Here is a 24,381-nt window from a genome sequence, read left to right on the forward strand (position 1 = left end):
GGTGTTGGAGGTAAATTGGTCTGGCTGTATTTGAGTTGGAAAGACTTATTCTGGTTCTTTTATGTGCAGATATACCCATTATCATATAGCGTGTAAGAAAAGCCAAGATTCGTCCCTAATGTAAATATCTGAGATGACACAGAGTAAATATTGATGGAAGTGTGAGCTGGAATCTGATTAAGATTATTTTCTCATCTGTTCTGACAAAGTGTTATTTTTATGCCCTCCCTGTTGGATCCTAGCCTTCTTCTTGACCAACAGGGAACCGTGTTATAATGCTAGTCAGAGACTTCAACTTAAGCACAAAACACAGTTGATTGTCTAAACTCTGACATTTAAGGCGATATCTCTAAAACCCTCGCACTTCAGATCAAAATACGTCCTCGTTTCAAGTTTTTGGCTCTGCTAGTATTGATCAGGTTTAAACATAGAAGCTAGGATCCTTGTATGGGCAGCCTGGACCCAGAACAGCAACAGTGCTGATGCTGGAGCTGACATCATTGGGGGACATATTGTTACAACACGTAAATGGTAATAAATAGCCTTTGAATAGATACCTCGGGGATTTGTAGGCTTGACATTGGACCCCAGTAGATCGTGCTTATTACAAAAGGCCTAAAGGATCAGTGGCTGTTCCACAGAGCAATCTTGGTGTTACAACAATCGTAAGTCTGTTCCACAGAGCAATCTTAGCGTTACGACAATCATAAGTCTGTTCCACAGAGCAATCTTGGTGTTACAACAATCATAAGTCTGTTCCACAAAGCAATTTTGGTGTGACGACAATCATAAGTCTGTTCCACAGAGCAATCTTGGTGTTACGACAATCGTAAGTCTGTTCCACAGAGCAATCTTGGTGTTACGACAATCATACGTCTGTTCCAGTGTTTGAAATAATTTTGAAACCCAACAAGAAAGTTGGACAGTACTTGACTGACAAATATGCATATATTGAACAAAAAAAGTAAGGGATCATGAAATATCTTTATATGCCGTACACATTTAAAGAAACTCAGTCTAAAACTAGTCATGATCCCTAACTTTTTTTGTTCAGTATAGTTACTGGTACTGTGAGCTTTTTGTCTGTTCGAAGATACAGGTTCGATTCCCGACATGGGTACAATATGTGAAGCCCATTTCTGGTGTCCCCTGCCGTGATATTGCTGGAATATTGCTAAAAGCGGCATAAAACCATACTTACTTACTTACTCACTCACTCACTCACTCACTCACTCACTCACTCACTCACTCACTCACTCACTCACTCACTCACTCACTCACTCATCTTTAGCTTACATTAACCAAACATGCTTCAGCATAAGAGTGAATGGTCTCATGGCAGACATAATGTTGTCTTAATAAATATCTTCATTTGTCTTTGTTATTTTAAAAAATTTAGGAAAGTCATTTTTTGCACCAAAGTGTTAAACATTATTCCGCCTACAAAATTCACACTAGTCCTCTAGACAAGACTACTAAATTGTGCTCAGTACATGTAAACTCCCAATAATGGCTGTCCTCGTTGAGTTAGCAGCATTTTAGGACTATAATTCTGAACCAGTTCTCCATGTTTCAGGGGGCAGAAAAACAGATTGTCATCAAAGAACTTCCAATATAAGATGCTGTTTGCAAAATAGCTTCATTTGTGAAACCTTAGACAAATCTGTTTTTTGATACAAGTTCACCTTGGGATTTAAGTAGTTTTAATATGATACATCAATGCCAGAAAATAATCAGCCTCAGTTATCTGCAGTCATTGCACGAGGCATAAAAGGCAAATAGAAAATGGTGGTGAAAATTATGGGAATTGGTTGGAGAAAATTAGTGATGGCATCAGGTGTTCTATCATTGTTATATCAATTTTTAGCCTCCTTTAACCCCATTTTTTGTTATAATTATTGCTAAGTTGATCTTAGCTTAGAAATAACTAGTTCTATTCCTTTACATTGCTATTCCAAGTCATATGGAACTCATGCTTATATTGGGGGCACATGTTGCCCAGTCGTCTAAGGCGCCATGATTCACTGTGCAGAGTTGCCTCCCTTGAGCACGCCAGAAACCTATAATTGTGGGTTCGAATCCCAGTTTGCCCTGCTTATGTTTCTAGGTTTGTCAGCACCATACCCGTGCTCGTGGGTTTCACCGAAGTGGTAAACGTCTGAGACCTGCATTACTTCGGGCTTTCCTCCCGCATTAAGCTGACACGCCGTGATATAACTGGAATACTGTTAAAGGCGACGTTAAACCCAACTCACTCATACTCATGCTTATATCTCTTTTGAGAAGGCTTTCAGAATTAAGAAAGGTTTATTCACTGGCCATTTATGCTATGAAACCTACATTCCTATTGGTCTACATTCTTATTGGTTTGTATCTGCATTAGTAACACAGGTCTAGAAAGAGATTAAGGGCCAATGGCTGTTTCTTTGCAGGGCTCAGCTTATGGAACTTGATATGACTTGCAGCAGGTGAATGCTGACATGTAAACCTAGTGCACCAGACTAAACCAGGATGTACCCTCAGGTCCCATAATTCGTTCAAGTTGAAACAGAGATGCATAAACTTGTCTAAATGTATGCTATCTGGAACTCGGATGACTGTCATGATCTTACATAAATTAATTAAATGTTGCTGTAAAACGTAACAGGATCAGGTGTCCATAATCTAAATGAATGTATCCACAGTTTGATGATATCACGCCCAAGAAAGCGTGACAAAGTACAGGTAATGCAGGGATGAGGGATGTAGTATGGTAACAATAGCTTAGGCGACATTTTTTTAATGACTTGGTTTACGGATGCGCCACTCTTTCAAAGGCCAAATGTTGAAAAACATTTTTTAGAAATTACTCCTTTTTTTTATTACTTGTTACTTTAAAAAATGCATAAAAAGTTCAAAAAAGAAAGAAAAGATTTCATTGCTCCACGTGTGTGAAGCAAGGGAAGTTCAAAGATCGCAGCTGTGGCTTCAGACGACTGGCCCAACCATTGCCCCCAATTGTAGTAAATGGAACCAAAAGATGGAAGCTTTTTCTTCCAATCACAAGCCCCTGAAGTCCACCATGTTCATGTATACTACTCCAGTTTTGATAGGGATATTTTAACTTTCTGTGGGGGCACGGGGGTCCCAGTCGTCTAAGGCGCCACGATTCGCTGTGCAGAGTTGCATCCCTTGGGCACGCCAGAAACCTATGATTGTGGGTTTGAACCCGGTTCGTCCCTATTATGTTTCTAGGTTTGTCAGCACCATACGCGTGATCGTGGGTTTCATCGAACTGGTAAACGTCTAAGACCTGAATCACTTCGGGCTTTCCTCCCATATTAAGGTGACATGCGCGATATAACTGGAATACTGTTAAATGCAGCGTTAAACCCAACTCACTCACTCACTTTAACTTTTTCGATACTTGGAACTGATTGTCATGTCAATTATATATTTAATTAGAATGACGTATCTGATTATCCCACTCAAAAGTTGAGCAGTATATTACAATCCTACTTTATGTACTGTGTAGAATATATTGTAACGTTCTTTGTTTCATAACTGGTTTAGCATCAAAAGATTCTAATGTCAGCATTCTGTCACCCCAAGTCAGTAGTTCTGGTTTTATTTTGAGCACATGAAATAATGGTATGATTAATGTTAGCTGAAGCCCAGCTTTCAAGTACATGTCAATGATGAACACAGACTTAATCATGGTCATGATGAGAAACTTGAGTGCTTCAAGTCACAATGCACAGCAGAAGATGTGCCTTTGTCTTATTGAAATGCATTGAGACAAGTTGAAGCATCGATTGGTTCGCATGTATATTCATAAGCAGAGGAACAGCCGGTTTTGAAACTGAAACATTTCGAAGAAGAGAAGTTGTTTTTTAATGCCAAGATTTCTCAAGTCAGATATAGGATTGTACACAGATATTGCCTTGTTTGGAAATATAGTACTCAATATTTGATAAGGATAGTGAGATACTTCATGCCACTACATCTACATGTTGTGAGTAATGATAGAAGCGGGTTGAATCAAGAAACGATAAAAATATCCCTTTGAATTGCAGAGGCTATAATGCTTAGTGTAACACTGCATTGATGCAATGTGAAAATAAATGTGAATTTATGAAAATAGGTGTCTCAAATAAAAAAAGTCTCATTTTTATCCCCCCTGGCATATAATGTGAGGGGATATCGTCATCATTTGGTCTGTCTGTTGGTGCTTGTGCAACCAGGGGCTGAGGCTGAAGTGGTGCCTTTTGCTATTGTGGGGGCCGGGGAAGATTTTTCTCCTCCTGATGACTCTTGTTTAACAAAGTAACGATATCTTTCCCGATTTGCCTGCCAAGGGTACTTTAGTTTGGAATCCTAGACAAATCCCTAGAGTGACCATTGTTCAGACATTAAGTACAGGGCTGAATTTGAAACATCATTTTTCCATTTATTGGACTTGGCTAGTCTCATTGCATATAATCCTATATATAATGATTGGGAGAGACAGTTTTGACATGTGCATTATTGTAGAACTACCCGACATGTAACTACTGACGGAACTAATATTGCTGATGGTCTGATGCCAGACGTAGAAACAAGTTGAAAATATTGATAGTTGACATCAGTACTATAAAATGCATTGTTGGGAGGTAAAAAAACAACCAATTGCAATAGTACCGCAATAGAGTTTGTAGTTATAATGATGATATTGCAATAGTATCACAATAGTGTTTGTAGTTATAATGATGATATTGCAATAGTATCACAATAGTGTTTGTAACTATCCTGATAGGTACAAACTTCTGCTATTTTACCCATCAGTCATGACCAATGTCCACATGATCATTGATTCATTCCAGGCTCTAAAGTAATGATCAACATGTACTGTACACTACACCATATCATAACATTACAGGATCCTCATATTGTCTGCAAGGACCATTAAAATTAATTATTGAGGTCCCCTGGACCCCTACTTTCGATGTCAAAGTAAAACCATGAAACACTATTGTGATAGTTACAAACTCTATAATGATAGTAACAAACACTATTACAATAGTAACAAACACTATTATGATAGTTACAAACACCATTACGATAGTTACAAACACTATTACGATAGTTACAAACACTATTACAATAGTAACAAATGCTATTATGATAGTTACAAACACTATTACGATAGTAACAAACGCTATTACGATAGTTACAAACACTATTACGATAGTAACAAACGCTATTAGGATAGTTACAAACACTATTACGATAGTTACAAACACTATTACAATAGTAACAAACACTATTACGATAGTTACAAACACTATTACGATAGTAACAAACGCAATTACGATAGTTACAAACACTATTACGATAGTAACAAACGCTATTACGATAGTTACAAACACTATTACGATAGTAACAAACGTTATTACGATAGTTACAAACACTATTACGATAGTAACAAACGCTATTACGATAGTTACAAACACTATTATGATAGTAACAAACGCTTTTACGATAGTTACAAACACTATTACAATAGTTACAAACACTATTACGATAGTAACAAACGCTATTACGATAGTTACAAACACTATTACGATAGTAACAAACGCTATTACAAAAGTTACAAAGGCTCTTGTGAGTTACAAATTCTATTACGATAGTTAAGTCTAATATCTATGATATTGCAATAGTTTTACAAAAGTAACAAACATGTTTTGATAGTTTATATTGCCTCCAATAGTCACGCCTGAACACTACCAGACATGGTATGTGAAATGTAGAGAAATCATAACATTGAATCCGAAGGGAGGATCTCAATTTTGAACTTGAATGTTCAAGACTGAAAGTATTTTAGCACTATCAGGTTTAAGGTATATGTTCAATGATAATCAATCTGCCTGCTGTTTGTTCTACTTGCCAACAGCTGTGTAATATGAGATACAGCCTCTTGTTTGTTTGTACCCAAGGCTTGATGGTATTTCACTTTGATTTACAAACACAAAATATTGGATCCTTTTCTTTTGTTGAAATTGACGATACTTTTCTGATTCAACATTTGCACTCAAATGGCACTAAGTGGTAAGGATGCTCACATTCGACATGTATATTGGAAGAGTACTTGAGATTTGTAGGAAATATCTATTTTGTTAACAGTAGGAAGTAATGGCTGAATTAAGAACAAACATTGAATGCAGGCATTTTGTGAGAGTTTGTTTTGCCTCTACTGTGTAACCTTGTAATCTCGATGGGTTCCCAGTGAAGTTGTAATAATGTGCTTAATAAAACCGTACACAATAAGTTACATTTGGTTTCAGTGATCAAGCAAAAGAGAAGACTCTTTGTTCAAACATTGATAAAACTAAACGATTTTCAATGATAGTTACTGGCCATTCTGCACTGCTGTTTCCTGTTTAAAAAAATGTGTAATATCCACAACAAAGTATGGACTGTTATGTAAATTTTCAGCCTTAGCAGGAGATGGTTCTGAAGATTACTTTTGGTTGGTTTGTTTGTTATTTAGACGCCACTCTCAGCAATATTCCAACTATATAACGGCCGTCTGTTCATAATAGACTCTGGACCAGACAATCCAGTGATGGATATCATGAGCATTGATCCACGGAATCGATGACATGCATCAACCAAGTCAGCGAGCCTGACCAGCCGATCCCGTTAGTCGCCTCTTACGACAAGCATAGTCACCTCTTACGACAAGCATGGGTTGCTGAAGACCTATTCTTCCCCGGATCTTCACGGGTCTGAAGAATACTACTTATTCAGGGAGTGCTTGTGCTAATAATACAGTGAATACGGTACACAGCATTTGTAAATATCTTCTCTGAAACTGTCAGCCTAAGGCAGCTGAACCTTTGCATGTTTATTTTTATAATGACATATTTTGTTGTTCTCATTATGATTTCTGCCCTCGGTATTGATGCAAACAATATGCAATATGTCAAATATGCAATATGTCAAATATGCAATATGTCAAATATGCAATATGTCAAATATGCAATATGTCCATGCTGACAGCACCTTTTGTTAGCGTTTCAATTTGCTGTGGCACAATGTTTCCCATGGAATTAAATATTTAGATTTCTGATATTTGAAATATATCAATTGAGGAGCCAGTCCCGTCCCCCTAATTATGATCTGCATGACATTAAGAATTATGCTATGGAATGGCTCCATGGGAAATACGGTGACAGTTTTGGCATTGATTGATTGTTTGGGGAAACATATGGTATTAACCTTCACAGCAATTGAGAATATGTAGATAATAGAGATTATCATATAAGCATGTGTGTCATACTGATTTTAGGAAACTAGCGTGAGAAAGCATGAATTCTTAAAATCAGTATGCCAACATGAAAGTATAATAATTTCTTTATTATACATCGTTTCTTAATCCTTTTGAGTTCCCCTCTAGAAAAATGTACTGATCACGACCTCCATGTTAGAAAACCATAATTGTCTATTGAAGTCCACTATCTTCAGCTATGATGTCATTTCTAGTGTGACGTCAAAAATAAGATTGAAATGACATCAAGAAAAACATTTGGATGGCATAAACAATTTACTGGTGCATAAACAATTTCATCTTGTTAGATTGACTGTTGTCACCGTAACACTGTGTATAACAAACATGTTGATTAGCTGTAATTTGTAGTTAGTTGCTAATAATTAGCATCTATACTGTCATTCCCTTCAGCCAACACCTGGAACAATATATTGTCAATATACCCCATTATAATTAGCAGAGGTGCTGTTAACATCTATACTGACATCCCCTTCAGCCAACAACTGGAACAATATATTGTCAATATACCCCATAATATCCAGCAGAGGTGCTGTTAACATCTATACTGACATCCCCTTCAGCCAACACCTGGAACAATATATTGTCAATATACCCCAAAATAATAAGCAGAGGTGCTGTTAACTTCTTTACCGGCATCCCCTTCAGCCAACACCTGGTATAGTATATTGTCAATATACCCAATAATATCCAGCAGAGGTGCTGTTTACATCTATACTGACATCCCCTTCAGCCAACACCTGGTACAATATATTGTCAATATACCAAATAATAATTAGCAGAGGTGCTGTTAACATCTTTACTGACATCCCCTTCAGCCAACACCTGGTACAGTACATTGTCAATATACCCCATAATATCCAGCAGAGGTGCTAATAAACCTGTACTGATATCACCTTTACCAACTGAGGTGCTGGTATTGATTGAGAGTACTGCTTCCCTCAGCACTCATTACACTCATTTACACTCATTAGTGCTGTGTACTCAACACTCCTCCTGCTAGTGTGCTGCCTGAGTATGTAGCTTGTATATATAATAGCTGAATGTATCAGATGTCTGCTGTCCTTGATATTAGATTATTGAAGTGGCAGTGATGCTGATAAGGCCTCTCTGTCCACAAGAAGATATTAGATCTGGTCAATATGAGGAGTAGTGATCGCACAAGGTCTCACAGAATGGAGAGAAATACATAGTTTATTTTGAACAAAATCTAGGTTGATTGTGTTGCTGTTATATCAATGGAGAATATGCACTCTACCAATGTGTTTACTTAGATGGTAATTATTTAAACTTAAGAGACCAGAATTAATGTTACACCTACGACAATGTATTGTTGTTGTGGCTGTGATCAATTTTCTCTCTTGCATAATATTTTTGACCACCCTTTAACATTTCATTTCTTGCTAAAAAGACATGAATTATTTAGTAACAGTAACACCTACGATAATGAGAAGGTGTCTTGTTTCCTTTCCTTGAAAAGTGGGGGCCTATCATGGAAAAAGGCCATATGATATATTTGCAAATAGTAGTCAAGTTGTATTCATGGCAACAACTTCCCATTTTAGATTTTAGATCAGCCCAGATCACCCTGTGCTTCAAAGAACCAACTGAAGTGAGGATAGGTAGTGTCAGTGTGCGACCTTGCCTAATTGTGTGTCACTGGTTCCTGGACCCCCCAGAAATTGGTCTTCAGCGACCCCTCATTGTTGCGAGAGGTGACTAATGGGATCGGGTGGGATCGACTTGCTCAGTAGCTGACTTGGTTGATGCAATTGTCATCGTATCCCAATTGGGTAGATTGATGCTCATGATGTGTAGCACTGGATTGTCTGGTCTAGATTGGTTCTTGCCCCCACTCCACCACCACTACCACCACCACCAGAAATCGGTCTTCAGCAACCCATACTTGTCGCAAGAGGTGACTAATGGGATCGGGTGGTCTGATTTGCTATTTGGTTGATGCAATTGTCATCGTATCCCAATTGGGTAGATTGATGCGCATGATGTGTAGCACTGGATTGTTTGGTCTAGATTGGTTCTTGTCCCCCCTCCACCACCACCACCACCAGAAATCGGTCTTCAGCAACCCATACTTGTCACAAGAGGTGACTAATGGGATCGGGTGGTCTGACTTGCTGACTTGGTTGATGCAATTGTCATCGTATCCCAATTGGGTAGATTGATGCTCATGATTCGTGCGTAGCACTGGATTGTTTGGTCTAGATTGGTTCTCTGCAGGCTCTGACTAAACTCTTCAGGCCCTCATTTAAAAAAACTGCAGCTAATTGTGACAAATAAATAGACATGTTAGTTTACGGCAGGCCCAAAGGACCCATACAACTCTGAAACTACAGGCCTGACAAGAGATCTACATGCCGTGGGCCTGCTGGCAGGCGCTTATTTCCAACACTGAAATGCCCAGACAATATGGAACTATATGGGTTTGTTTGTAGAAGTTAAAAAATGAAAAATTGGGATCATTTGGTGTCATGGGGCATGACATCTATTGTCCTTTCCCCATTCGAGATTTGCTCAGGTTCTCTCTTGGGGCATTTTGGTTGTCATAGTTTTGTGCTAGTGATGAGATATTGGTCTGTTTGGCGCCGTTGTCCAGCCTGAGGGATTTAATCTGTTCTTCTCACGACAAGCCAGTCCTGTCTCTTTGACTTGATGGAATTGTAATATTTACAAAGTTAGAACAATTTGAAACTGGTTATACCATTTAATCAGTAATTGTCTTATGATTGTCTCATTCCATCAAGAAATGGTTGTTCTATTTACAATTTGGGCAACCACACAACTGCAGGAGTGTCGGTAGATAGTGTGTCATCCACTCAGCCATTTATTGATATGGATGCAGTCTTGATGAGAAACTTTCAACAGAATCAAGTTAATAAAAATCAATTCTTGATTCAGATATAAAATTGGAATAGTGAAAGTCTTTTAGGATTCTTGGAATAGAAAACTGCTCGAACGCAAAAGATTGACTGGTTTTGACAAGTGAGATATTAATCTTGTGTTAAAAAAGAAACCTGCAAATTCCATATCACCATTCTAAGTTCAGAAGCAGTGGTCTATTTATTAGCATCGGATAAATCTCCTCCTCCATTTTGGGACTTGACCTTGATGGGACAACTGAACACAAATTGCAAATCGATACGGTTTTATGGGAGGTACGAGGTTTTTCTCTTTCTGAATATGTCATTGAACCTAAAAGATTGCTGGCTTATCTAATTTGTATGTTTAGAATTTCACCCAGGAGTTTGAGATACTGTTGACATTTAAGAATAAAAAAGTTGTGAGATTGTTTGTGGGGTGTCAATTGGCTTATTAAAGACATCTAATGCGGATCTGGAGATGAGTTTTTCAGTTGGACTGCCTACTTCAGTGAAAGGTCGTAATGACCTTACCATTTAGGTATAGATTTTCTTCCAACCTGACATTTCTGAAATTCTTTCAATTAAGAAACTTTTCCTGTTGCGATTCACGCACATGGGCAATGTTCGTCTATAATGTGCTGTTTCCCAACATCTGAGTATTGAATATTTCAGATGGCAGCGTTTTTAAAAAATAGCAGAACTAAAAAGCTCTTTAAGTGCCTGTATGGAGACTAAAGCATTGCTCACTGACAGCTTAGTCGTCTTGTCCTGTCTAGTTTGGGAATTTTAATCTCTTTTTTTTTTACAAAATTTTAAAACTCTGTTACTCTAATTTTCCTTCCTTTTTAAGAATGTTGAAAGATAATGTGTAGAACCCTGAATGAAAAGTCCACAATAAAACATCTGTTATGAACATTTTTATAATGGTTGTCAAAATTAATCACACTGTAGGCTTCTGTACATTAGCATCCATTTGAAGATGAAAGGACGAAAGTATGTTATGGAATAGATTATGCATGTATGTGTCATTCCAATAAATGTTACCATGGTAACAGATGGATTTATTGGATTTATCAGCATGATGTTATGACTTGTATCTGTAAAGCTTATGACAAATATGAAAATTGCATAAGGCCAGATAGAAAATGTCTAGTTTCTCACGACCGCAGTGGTAGGGATGGAGGAAGGATATGATTGTTTTGTTTTGTTTCATTCTTAGGCCATAAATCTTTAAACTTCTCATGTTAGATGTGATCTCCCTAGCCACACTCCTTGTGGCTTGGTGGCGTGGGTGGCCTAGTCATATAAGGCGCTCCAATTTGTTGAGTTGCGTCCCTCGGGCACCCCAGGAAACCTAAAGTTGTGGGTTCGAATCCCGGTTTGCCCCAGGTTTGTTTCTAGGTTTGTTAGCACCATACCCATAGCAGAAGTTCTATCATTGTTATATCAATTTTAAGCCTCCTTTAACAACATTTTTTGTTATAATTATTGCTAAGTTGATCTTAGCTTAGAAATAACTAGTTCTATTCCTTTACATTGCTGTTCCAAGTCATATGGAACTCATGCTTATGTCGGGGGCGCAGGTGGCCGAGTTGTCTAAGGCGCTGCGATTCACACTGCAGAGTTGCGTCCCTTGGGCACCCCAGGAAACCTAAGGTTGTGGGTTCGAATCCCGGTTTGCCCCAGGTTTGTTTCTAGTTTCTAGTTTCGTCAGCACCATACCCATACTTGTGTGTTTCACCAAAGTGGTAAATATCTGAGACCTGCATTAAATCCGGCTTTTCTACCACATTAAGATGACACACTGTAATATAACTGGAATACTGTATAAAGCTGTATAAAAATCCAACTCACTCACTCGCTTCTTGTGCCTTGAGGTAAGAGTTGGTCCTGCCGCCAGGGTGACCATGGCTACATTCACCTGTAGACCCTTATACACTGTGAATGGCATGGTGTGTGAATTTTTTTTACATCCATTGCCAGTTCGAAACTTGTGATTTAAATTTAAATAATGGGTAATTTGAAAAAGAAATTGTTTATTTTTTATAACGGGTAATAGGGAAAAGTATTTGTATTGCAACAAACCTAATACCATTCAAACTGTTTTGTGAATAGTCTTTCCAAATGAATCAAGTACTCTTCGTAAGAGAGATTTACCATGAGTTTCTGAAGCCCTGTATGAAAGTGTTTTGTATAGCCAGTCAGCTCAACTACTTGGTGTGCCAGTGTGGCAGCATGGTCCAGTCTTACCATGGTACACAGTTGTCTGTCATCTTCCCGAGGCAAGAGAATTAACTGACTTTAAAAGTCCAGTTTCCACCCTTGCTGAACTAGGCTGGAATTACTGGGCTCGATCCTAGCGCAACCAGTGGCTATTACCAGTTATGCCTCTCCTATGGACAAATCAGATTCCAACTCTCGTATCACTTGCGTTTGCTTCACATAAAATGGTGGCGCCCAGTTAGGACGACCTGATCGATAATCAAGATCTATATTGTGATAAAAGGGGTCTTACATCGCGAAATGCATCAAATCACGTGAGCACCTTGATTAAAAACATGAAAAGATTTGGAACATATCTGCTGACAACGAGTTGGCAGTGCACATGCTTTGCAAATCCTGCAATCGACCGAAATCTGCACAAGAGTTTACGAACTTGATTTCGATTTCGGTGCACGATTTTGATTGGACTATACATAGACTTGTTAGTCCAGCCAAAATGTAACTCCATAATACCAGCCTAGTTCTGCAAGGGTGGAGACTGGACTTTTATAGTCAGTTTACTCTCTTGCCTCGGGAAGATGGCTGTCTGTATGATCCGTCAACTGTACTGTTAACAATGCCAGGCACATGTCTATTGTATTGAATTGAGCCAGATACTGATCTTGCTTCGCATTGTGTAAATCTAACAAATGCAATTTAAGACATAAACTGTGTCGTGGCATTGTGATTTATTATAAAATCATTGTGACTTAATTGTTAGTCAGTTGTGATTTGCAAATATTCGCCCGGTGAAGATCCGGGGTAGACTAGGTCTTCAGCAACCAATGCTTGCCGTAAAAGGCGACTATGCTTGTCGTAAGAGGAGACTAACAGGATCAATCACTGGATTGTCTGGTCCAGACTCGATTATTTACAGACCGCCGTCATATAGGTGGAATATTGCTGAGTATGGCGTTAAACAACAAAACAACAACAGCAAATATTCACTCATAAATTTTGAATGTTAAGATCTTCAGTTGCTAAAGTATATGGATATTAGACACTATTTTAATTGCTGAGGGTGTGACGAACAAACTGAAATAGGTCTGACAAATTATAATTTGAGCTGTTTCTTTAATGATTAAGTGTGATAACATGTCAGTCCACCTGACAACCTAAACATGAGGCGGCTTCATTCTTCGCTCTCTGTTGATACATGCTATGTTTGCGTCTGATTGTGTGTTGCAACAGTTTTGGTTTGAAATAGGACCATGTTTGTTTCCAACCCTTTAAATTTTTTTAGGTGTGTATTGTGCCATTCTATGCTATCCGAAATATGATTTTGACGGAATACTGTATTTATCTTCAACTCTGGGAACAATAAAAACATTTTTTAAAAATTGTAAAGAAAACATGAGACAGTTGGGGTAAGTGCAAGAAAACAATGTGTAAAGAATTATCAACTGAAAGATGCCACTTAGCCCATTAGTTGCGGGGACTAATACTGGAGAAGGATGGTGCTTCTAGAAATATGAATGCTGAAATCTTACAGACGAGTCATCTGATGTGTCTCAGCATACAGGATTATGACTATTACTACAGTTTGTGGTATTTGATGGTAGTCCCCCGTGTGCTATTACCAACAGCATGGATAGTGCACTCACATCACTGGATTGTCTGGTCAAGACTCAGTTATTTACGTGTTGCCATCATGTAACTAGAATGATACTGACAGGGACATTAAATAATAAGTCATTATTATTTTTTAGTTGGTATACAAGACTGACCTACAAAAAAATGAAATTAGAAAAAAAATATAAATGTCTTTTGAATATAAGTCAGAAACAGTTAGGTGAAATGAACAGTCCACAAGATTTTATCAACGGTGAAATGGTGAATAATCAGATATCAGTCAGTATCTAGCCATGTGAAAACTTGTTTTTCATTCATTAATACAAGAATGGATCTGGAAACTTTTTTCTTAATTTTTTTCTTAATTGTTTTTCAACCACCTACGCTGAATTTAAGGCCAAACATTTTGTAAACCAACTAGTAAAAAATAAAAGCTCTGATGAAGCAAAGATTTCTGTTGTGCATGGAATACATTTTTCAACATACTTACATTTCGTCGACAAGAAGACCAATAACATCTGCATATGGAGAAGTAGCACAAGGTAACACATCACTCAATAGCTGTTGATAAACGTGGTACGTAGGTTGTACATAGAGGCAGAATAATGGCAGGAATGTTTCAGTTTCGATATTATCACAAGCCCGATTGGTTACATGTACTTTGCGCAAAGTAGAGATATGATGCAAACAAAGTGCAAACTACAAACTGTTATTCCAGAAAAAGTCTCCCATTCTTCACCAGAACTGTATTTTAGCTGTCATCCCCAAGTTTGAGTAACAATAATACGTATGTTGACATGTAAAAACTGTTTCAGTCCAAAGAAGCTAAACTATTTCAAGCCTGTTTTCCCTGAAGCAATCAATAGCTGTCTTTTCTGAACGGAACAAAGGAAAGAACACTACATGAATGAATGAATGAATGAATGAATGAATGAATGAATGAGAACTCCTTAAGGGTGCTCGCTTCATGTAAATGTGTTATCCTTCTATTTTAAGAATAGCTGTAATGCCAGTCTGACATTGATAAAGTTGTCTACAATGGGTGAGGTCGTGTGTTTCGCAAGGATCTGTTTGGGGCCTGGTGTTTATCCATAGGAGGTTTTTCCAACCTGCTATCTCTTGACAATGTTTTCTTATATCAGTCACTGCCTAGTTTTTGTCAGAAAGGTCAGGATTGTTTACGTGGACTCGCCTTGATGCAAGATTAACCTGCTTTGTACAAACTGTATTATGTGTCATGCTAGTGACAGTGGTAGATTCTATTCTTAGCTTTCTTTTTACCTGTGTATCTGAATTGCGAAATCTTTAATGCGCACATACATACCTGGGCTTGACAGGTGCGTAACTTCATAACTTGATAAGTTAGTAGTGTTTGTCCAAGATATTTCGAAATCGTGACAGTTACGAATAACTTGAATGGAAATTGCCCCATGTAAATGTGTAGTTTATAGACAGTACCACGTACCACAGATCAACATACTGCCTGAATGAACAGAGTGTCTACCTGGATAATACATTGAACAGGCTGCAGTGTTGTGGTACAATTACGCACTGAATATATATACTATATAGGTGTTGGTGACCCTATTCTATGAGCCATGGAAACTAACAACAGTGGTAGCAACAATGTAGAGTTAGACGTCCCCGGCCCCGGCCCACGCCACAAGCTTCCAAGTTTTCAAGGTGACTGCAATGTATCAGGGAGAGGAAGGGCAGGTGGATGAACAGGTGGATGAACAGGGTAGTGACCAGCTTATAGATGCAAATTATAAAGATCTTGATAACAAACCTCAGTCGCCAAAATCCAGCGTCCACCAAGTGGCATACCCAAGCACAAGCAACATGAGTGGACATGGGAGCACAAGCAAAGTTGAACCCTTCTCTGGTGATATGGGTAGTTATCTCACAGCAATCTGTAGATAGTGTCACAATTTTTTTAGTAAGTGGTAACATAGCTGGAACAGCCTTGTATTTACTTAGCTCCAGAGTCAGTGATGCCATGCCGGTAGGTTATTGAATACTGTCATTTCCACTTATTGTGTTGTTCAATCTGTTTTGATTCCTTGTTGTAAAATGGTTTTGCAGGAAGTAATTTCTAATTCTTTAGATCTAAACAACTGTTTTCCTCGAGTAGATTGGATTGTCAGTACAAACAAAAGTATACCTTTGTTGACTATTTCAATCCACGACAGTTCACCTGCTTGATATAAACATGGATATCTACCTGTCAAGCACCTGGTGTTTGGGAATATTGGTACATATGGGTGTTCTGAAACACTGACTATTTCTGTTCATGACGTCTAACTGCTTGATATAAACATGGATATCTACCTGTCTAGCACCTGGTGTTTGGGAATATTGGTATATATGGGTGTTCTTAAACACTGACTATTTCTGTTCATGACGTCTACCTGCTTGATATGAACATAGATATCTACCTGTCTAGCACCTGATTTCGGGGGATATTAGTATATAAGGGTGCTCTGAAACGTAGACTATTTCTGTTCACAAGTCACTGGTGTATTTCAATCCACTGTAAACAGACAATAGTTGACATGGTGCAACTTGTACAATGTGTCAATCATTTATATTGTCTTTCACCTTAGTAGGAGGTGTCAGGTATTTTACATGTTTGTAATTATTTGTATGCTGATTGTGATTGTAGATAGTCAGTATTTGTTGCATAACTGATGGGTTTTGGAGCACCTGAGGATTTCTTCGGTTTGGAAAAAGCGGATTCTTTGTCAAGATTTGAAATCAACTTCCACTGTGAACATCACTGTTTCAGCACTATAACAGATTGAGTGTTGTGATTTGAGGACATGCTTTCAACTCTGTCACCGAGCCTGATCACCTGATACATTTAATTGCCTCTTACAACGAGCATAGGTTGCGGGGGACCTATTCTAACCCAGAATCCTCTTGGAGTTCTCCTCATGCAGACAAGCAGGACTTCTTCGGCAGTATATCAGAAACTGATACAGTTTACTATTCATTCTCCTCAGGTTGTGAGCTCCTCAAACAAATTACCATTTTGTGTTTTCAAAATTGTATACCGCAGCGTGCGAGTGTTTAACTCTATCTGCTCGCTGCACTAACAGACATGGTTTGTAAATTTGTTGTAAATATTTGACAGTTGTTAATGTTAACTTCCTTTGTTTCAGGTCACCAGGCAGCTGAGGATGGCGGAAGTATTGGTTGCTGCGGTTACGTCTTGTACTTCCTGTCCCTCATCGCTATCGCGTGCACCTTCCCTTTCTCTCTGTGTCTCTGTATGAAGGTAAGCGATTGTATATTTGCAAATCACCATCTCTCCACAATGGTTGCAAGAGTTCGGCCTGGAGCCACACCAGGAACAGTAGTCGAACCCCAAATTTATCACAGTGCTGATTTACTCTGTGGGGAGTCCAGGATAGAATAGGTCCTCAGGAACCTTTGCTGGTTGTAAGAGGAGACTCCTTGGGGATTCTGGGATAGAATAGGGTCTCAGGAACCTATCCTGGTTGTAAGAGGAGACTCCTTGGGGATTCTGGGATAGAATAGGGTCTCAGGAACCTATCCTGGTTGTAAGAGGAGACTCCTTGGGGATTCTGGGATAGAATAGGGTCTCAGGAACCTATCCTGTTCATAGGAGGAGATTCTGCAGGGACTCCGGGATAGAATAGGGTCTCATGAATGTATGTTGATTGTAAGAGGCCACTCCGTGGGGATTCCCGGATAGAATAGGTCCTCAGGAACCTTTGCTGGTCGTAAGAGGAGATTCCATGGGGAGTCCAGGATAGAATAGGTCCTCAGGAACCTATCCTGGTCATAGGAGGAGATTCTGTAGGGACTCCGGGATAGAATAGGGTCTCATGAATGTATGTTGATTGTAAGAGGACACTCTGTGGGCATTCCAGGATAGAATAGGTCCTTAGGAAGCTTTGCTGGTCGTAAGAGGAGACCAAATGGACTATGTGGTAAGGCCTCAGTGACTTGGTTGATTGCACTTCATGGATCCCAGATGGCTTAGATAATTGCTCACAACATCAATAACTGGATTATCTGGTCCAGATTTGATTATTTACAAGCTGACATCATACAGCTAGATTATTCCTTAGTGGAGCATTAAACAGCAAGCAAACACTATATATATTCCTGATTCATCAGCACCATACGTGTGCTTGTTGGTTTCACTGCAAACGGCTGACAAGCAAAGTATTTCGAAATACAGTTATAACGAAACTCACTCGGGTAGCCTTGTGGTCAAAGCGTTTGCTCGTAACGCTGAAGACCTGGGTTCGATTCCTGACATGGGTACAATGTGTGAAGCCCATGTCTGGTGTCCCCTGTCCTGATACTGCTGGAATATTGCTAAAAGTGGCGTGAAACTGACTGACTCACTCACTCACTCACTCCCATTGTGTTTAACTTTCAGATCTTTGCTGAGATGTATTCAAATACTGTGTAATCAGATTTACCATACAGCCTGGAAGTTAAAATAAATCAATAAATAAATGAAAATAAATACAACGCAAATTTGGTGCACAGAAATTTAATGCACAACATTTATTATACGTGAGGATCTTTAAAGGGGTGCTTAACTCTGACAATTCACCAGGACTGGTTGTTGCCTTTGTTATTGTGTTTTTCTCGTGGATACCCAGATGATAGCCCAGCTATCTTGACTAGTTCGCGACCTTTGCCGCTTTTATTGATAGTATATGGGCGTATTGTCCCATTGATCAACAAATTTAAATACAGTTTTGTCTTTGAAATAATAAGGAAATGTATGGATAAGTCACTTACTTGGTGTTTTGACTTGTAACTCAAACTAAATAATCACTTTGGCAATTTATTAAGCACCTAAATATTCAGTTATTTTACAACTTGATTGAAAATCTGTCCATTTATTTTATTATGATAATGTATTCCAAACATTTTGATGTTAATTTTATCACCCAGTGACTGTAAAAGATAGGATTGAAAGAAAACGAAAAAGTACATTTCTATATTATTTGGGCCTCTAATCCTTGCATAATTAGTTTACTGTGATGTTTTTGAGCCCCTTTTTTCAGTCCGTCTATTAAATAAATGGACATATTTTTCAGTCAATTTGTAAAATATCAAAATCTTCATAGATCACGGGTACCCAATCTGTGTTTAGATATGCATATAGATATTGCCTCAAAGTTTATTTATGCTGTCCTTACAGACGGTAGCCCAGTCTCTTGTCACACTCAGTTGCGTTAGTGAGCAAATCGTCTCAAAGAAGCTTAGTGACCCCTAGTGGGCAGTGTTAGAAAGCAAGGCAGGAGCCGGGGATTAGTGCCCCTTTAACGTCATGCTTTGATATCTGTGCTGCATTTGAACTAGGCCGTATATTCATACTGCATGTGCTCAGAATAATGCATAAACTAAATATTTGCATTGCAGAAAGTAGGTTAGTAAACTGTCAATTCGTTGCAGATAATTTACAGTTGAAACAGTCTGGCTGTGTTTTAACCATATAGACAACTGTCTTAGTGGTCTAGTGGACAAAGCATCTGTCCAGGCTCGAACACTGTTAAAAGATGGTACTTGTTGTTACCCTGCACTATAGAAGTGCAATAATCTTGAATGCAGCATCGAAACCCATTTCTCCACACCTCTCTAGATAGACATATTTGAGAAATAAACAACTCGTGGTGATTTTTTATCTTACAATAAAACACTGCAGGGAGAATAATCCCCGATTAGTTGTTTATTTCTTATATGAGATATCAACATTATGTACAGCCTCTTTAAGGATGTTTATAAAATGTACAAGCTTTCAAAATATATACTCAAATTTTAATAATGATGACTTCCTGGATGGAATCCGACCTCGGAAATGTCGGACAAGTCCATTTTACGAAAGGTCTGTTAAGTTTAGTATTTCCCGATATTCTCACAATCCTCACGCCGATTACCTGTACCTTTTCTCCCAATGACGATTGTCATATCTCTCCCACTTTTGGATGCGATCATTCGGCCACTGTTTATCTGCGTAGCCCAGCTACATCTATGGGAAACAACTAACTGGACACTTCTCTCTAAGAAATAACGTCATCCAACATATGACGTCATCAAGTTGCGAGCACATATTCAAATCTCTAGAAATGACGCCATGATAGAATAATGTTTTATCGTGAAATAAACCATGCTTCGTTCTTCATTGTTCTATGCGAATTATTGCGTAGCTATCTTATGTATGTAGATACAAGTTTCAGATGGTAGGTCCAGTACCAGGTGCAGTCTCGTCTCCGTGAAAGAAGAACAAGGCTTGGGGCAATTGGCAGTCCTGTCAAGTTTAATTGAAGTTGTTCAGACACTTCCTTGTTTGTCAACTAACTCAAATTAAATTATGGACAGTAATCAAGGAGGGAATGATTAACCTAGTTACATGCTGTGGAATTGTACTGCTAGGGAGCTACAAATCGGCCTGGCATATTTTGAGGTGCTGATTACATGGGTGCATTTATCAGCTTCCTTTCTTCAAAGACCTTCTCCATTCCCATTTCCAGGGCAGAATTGGTCCTCACGACCCAATTATTGTCATGAAGGCTTAATAAGATGGAGATTTAGTGGGTGGCCACAGTGGATGAAGCACTTGGAGGTGGAACACCATGAAAATCGAACTGTCAAATTAAGCATGAACGACGGCGTCCTTGTCATGACCCTAATGTTAAAATGTAAAGATTTTGGGGGTCCTTAGATTCGAATACCAGGGCCAAACTCAACGGACCCTCCTGAAATTTAAATTCTGGCTAACCATGACATGGAAGGTTGTGTGTCATTGTACCCAACTGGTCCAGGTCATTGCTGGGGCTATTGATGAATGTTTTGTCTAGCTTGCATAACTAAACAGGCAGCAGAGATGTTCCTGGAATACTGCTGACCTTTGCTTACAACCCATTGCATCACACTTCCACAATTGTTGTCAATAAGAAAATCTTTTAGTTCAATTTTAGCCTTCCAAATAATGTTTCTTTTCTCTTTTATTTATCATCTGAGCAGCCACTGACTATCTGTAAGGATGGTATCCTTTGGCAGCTTCTGAGACACATTGCTTGGAGGGGTCAACCCCCAAATAAAAAATCCATATTTGCTATTCAAGGCAGTTTCGCTATGATTAGCCGAGCTTCGATCTGGCTGGTGTGTTTTCTTGAACATGGCATTGATCGAATGGTTGCAATAAAAGTGGGAACCCTTGCTTGAGAGACACGTTTATTGGGCTTGTGGAATCAGAACAGCTAAAAATAGCTGCCAGGATTTGATACTCAAATGATCTTCTCCCCGTGCTCAGAATGGAATTATTCTCAAAGAAAAAATCCTGTTATCATCATGAAATGCCATGAGATGGTGGTACGAGACAGGATGTTTATGATATAGTAATTAAGCAGTGGAAAGGACTGGTGGTATGATTTTGTTACTGCATTGAAAGCCATACGTTGTAATTTCCCCTCAGGCAGGGTGTATTTTAGAAAACACTTCTTCTGCATGAAGTAAGTGAATTTAGCACATCCAGTGAAGGTCGGTGGTGTTCTCCATGTAAAGAGATAGATGAAACGGAGCACTCACACACACACGCACAACAAAAACGCCACGTAAGTGCAATAATGTTCAATGCGGCATTAATCCACATTTGACCTCGCCTGACAATTTGTGACGTATGTCGCAACATGTAATAAGACTTATGGAGGATTAATATGATTAAGCACCGAGAGTTTTATGTCATCAGCTGGGTTTGGGCTCTTTCTTTTTTTCTTTTTTTTCTTTTTTTTCTTTTTTTTGTAAAGATGATGTGGTGTAGTCTATTACCTGCTTCACATCTGTCTTGTGTCTATAGTGTACCCTGACATTCACGTATTAATCTTTTCATTGCTTGTTGCATTCACGTTGCATTCATGTTGCATTATGCACTATGCTTGTCGTAAGAGAAAACTAACGGGATCAGGTAGTCAGGCTTGCTGACTTGGTTGATGCATGTCATCATATGTCAATTGCGTGGGGGGCGGTCGGGTAGCCTAGTGGTTAAAGCGTTCGCTCGTCACGCCGAAGACCCGGGTTCGATTCCCTACATGGGTATAATGTGTGAAGCCCATTTCTGGTGTCCCCCGCCGTGATATTGCTGGAAATATTGCTAAAAGCGGCGTAAAACCATACTCATTCACTCACTCACTCACTTGCGTGGATGGATGCTCATGATGTCAATCACTCTATTGTCTGGCCCAGACTCAATTATTTATAGACCACCATCATATAGCTGGAAAAGTGTGAAATTAATTCATTCGTTCAGTTTTATTCTTTATTTTTTGCATTAGCCTCCAGTTTGTCCTTGACATTTTTTATACTGCTCAGGCAAAGAAAATTGAAATGCACGATGAAACGAGATGGGAATTCTGGATCCCCAGAAACTTGCATTTTTACGACACAAGTTAATGAATTAGGGTGTCAGGTTCGGTGACTTGGTTCATTCCGATTCATCAACAAACAACGTGAACAAACAGCACTCTCAGAGCGAGTAGGGACGTAGCAACAGTGACAATGCATCACAACTTAAAGGAAGTCATCAAGCGATACTCAATTGTCTGGAAGATCTGAAGTAACATGTGACCTAAAATGCCATAATGGATCCCTTTCTGCACACGACACAAGTGTTATTCATAACTTCCAGATCGGACATTTTGTGTTGAAAACCCCATTGAAACCAGAATAACACAATAATGTAAGCCTCCTTTTGAGATTTAGAAGCACTTTGAATGGTTACCTTAAATGGCATTAAGTGATGTTCATGCCAAACATTATTTGTTTATTTGCAGTTTAATGCTACACTCAGCAATATTCCAGTTATGTGTTTGAGATATGTAAATAATTGAGTCTTGGGCCAGACAATCCATTGATTGACATCTTGAGCATGAAGTATATGTCCACTGTGAAAGAATTCACAAGAAATTCTGTAATTCTCAACTGCGAGTTTATTAATTTATATATTACCAATAGTTTTTTTGTATGGAATGTGAGTTTGCCGAGTGAGTACATGAACATGAAGCAAAAATATCCTCCTCGGCAAGACAAGAAATAATTTCCCCTTTATCCTTTTTCCTATGGTTGATTTACTGTTCCAGTGCACAGACAAACTGAATCTTCAACAAACTCTCTTCAATCAGATGGATCAGCAGGCAAATTGCTATAGTTTGGACATCAAGTTCTATTTATAGTTGACTCTGGTGTAATGATGACTGAATTCCGTAATTCTCAGGAATATTCCGCTTCAGTAGGTCTGATAAGGTGTATTGGCAAAGGTCAACGGAATAATTGATCTGTATTAGGCGAGCAGTCTGTAGGACGCTAGTATATACAGTATGCATCCTAGTTTGGTGGTTTGTGAGGAGCATCGAGCTGATAGTGCTGGCATTTGTTGGATGACAGAGTTCTTGGCCATTGATTCCATATACAGTCTGCCATGTCTCTTTGTGCAGTAATGGGATGAGCAGTCTTGATATCGTCATGTTTCCCGAGCTTGGTTTTTTATCATTTTATAGAATTTAATGTACATTATTGTTTCCATGGTTTAATGTAGCAAATTTTGTCAGTGTTTTCGAGTTCATGCATTGAGAGAAGACATTAGTTGTCTGGAACCTCTAATCTAATAGCATGGTAAATGTTTCTGCTACAGCGTTTCACATCTGATATAATACGTATTTCCGTCCTGCTTGCTTGTGTGTTTAACATATCCTGTTTTATGTGCTTACTTCTACTCCATTATTTGACATATATTTTCTAAATGTAAGTCACCCCATGTCAGCTTCTAAGAGCGTGGAAGGCAGAGCAATCACATCCAGTTTTTCAACATTTATACTGAAAGCAAAACCTACAATACAAAGATGGACAAAATGTTCCACCACCTATCTCAACACTATTATCTATTAATGGAAATGGCATTTTTGAAGTAATTATCAACCACAATAATTAGGATAACAACATCCATCATTTTTAGTATGAAACCATGGCTTTAGAACGCCTCCATGTTGTATTTTGATTTGTCTCCCATTTATTGAAGCGAACCAAAGGGCTTGCAGTTTTGCCATACCTTCCCAGGGATGGGATCCTTTTTTGAAAAGGTTTTTGTCAAGATTAGTCCCCAAAGTCATGTCAAGGTCATAGTTCAGGATGTTGTAAGATGTGGTTATGTTCTCTATTTCTGGTGCATGGTTAACTCAAATCACTTATGAGGTGATTTTGAAAAGTGGTTCTGTAGTGGAAAGGTCGTTCCCCAAACTGGACGTAATGTTTTTGGACTAGTTGTACAGGTTGGTATGTTACTACTTTGGTGGCTTTGAGGAAATGTCAAAAGGACTG

General features: G+C 38.7%; 1 protein-coding gene across 10 annotated transcripts in view; it reads left to right on the plus strand.

Moving 5' to 3' along the window:
• Positions 1-24,381, plus strand: part of LOC124141793 (band 7 protein AGAP004871-like) — a 97,441-nt gene that overhangs the window by 58,872 nt on the left and 14,188 nt on the right. For 6 of the 10 annotated variants that reach the window (XM_046509903.2, XM_046509905.2, XM_046509895.2 and 3 more), the window contains one exon: positions 17,184-17,299. In XM_046509903.2, the coding sequence (XP_046365859.1) occupies positions 17,184-17,299 (116 nt within the window). The other 4 variants (XM_046509897.2, XM_048388954.1, XM_046509893.2 and 1 more) reach the window with 4 other exon arrangements.

The sequence above is a fragment of the Haliotis rufescens genome, unplaced genomic scaffold, assembly GCF_023055435.1.
Source record: "Haliotis rufescens isolate VD_foot unplaced genomic scaffold, xgHalRufe1.0.p SCAF_8, whole genome shotgun sequence".
Lineage (NCBI taxonomy): Eukaryota > Metazoa > Mollusca > Gastropoda > Lepetellida > Haliotidae > Haliotis > Haliotis rufescens.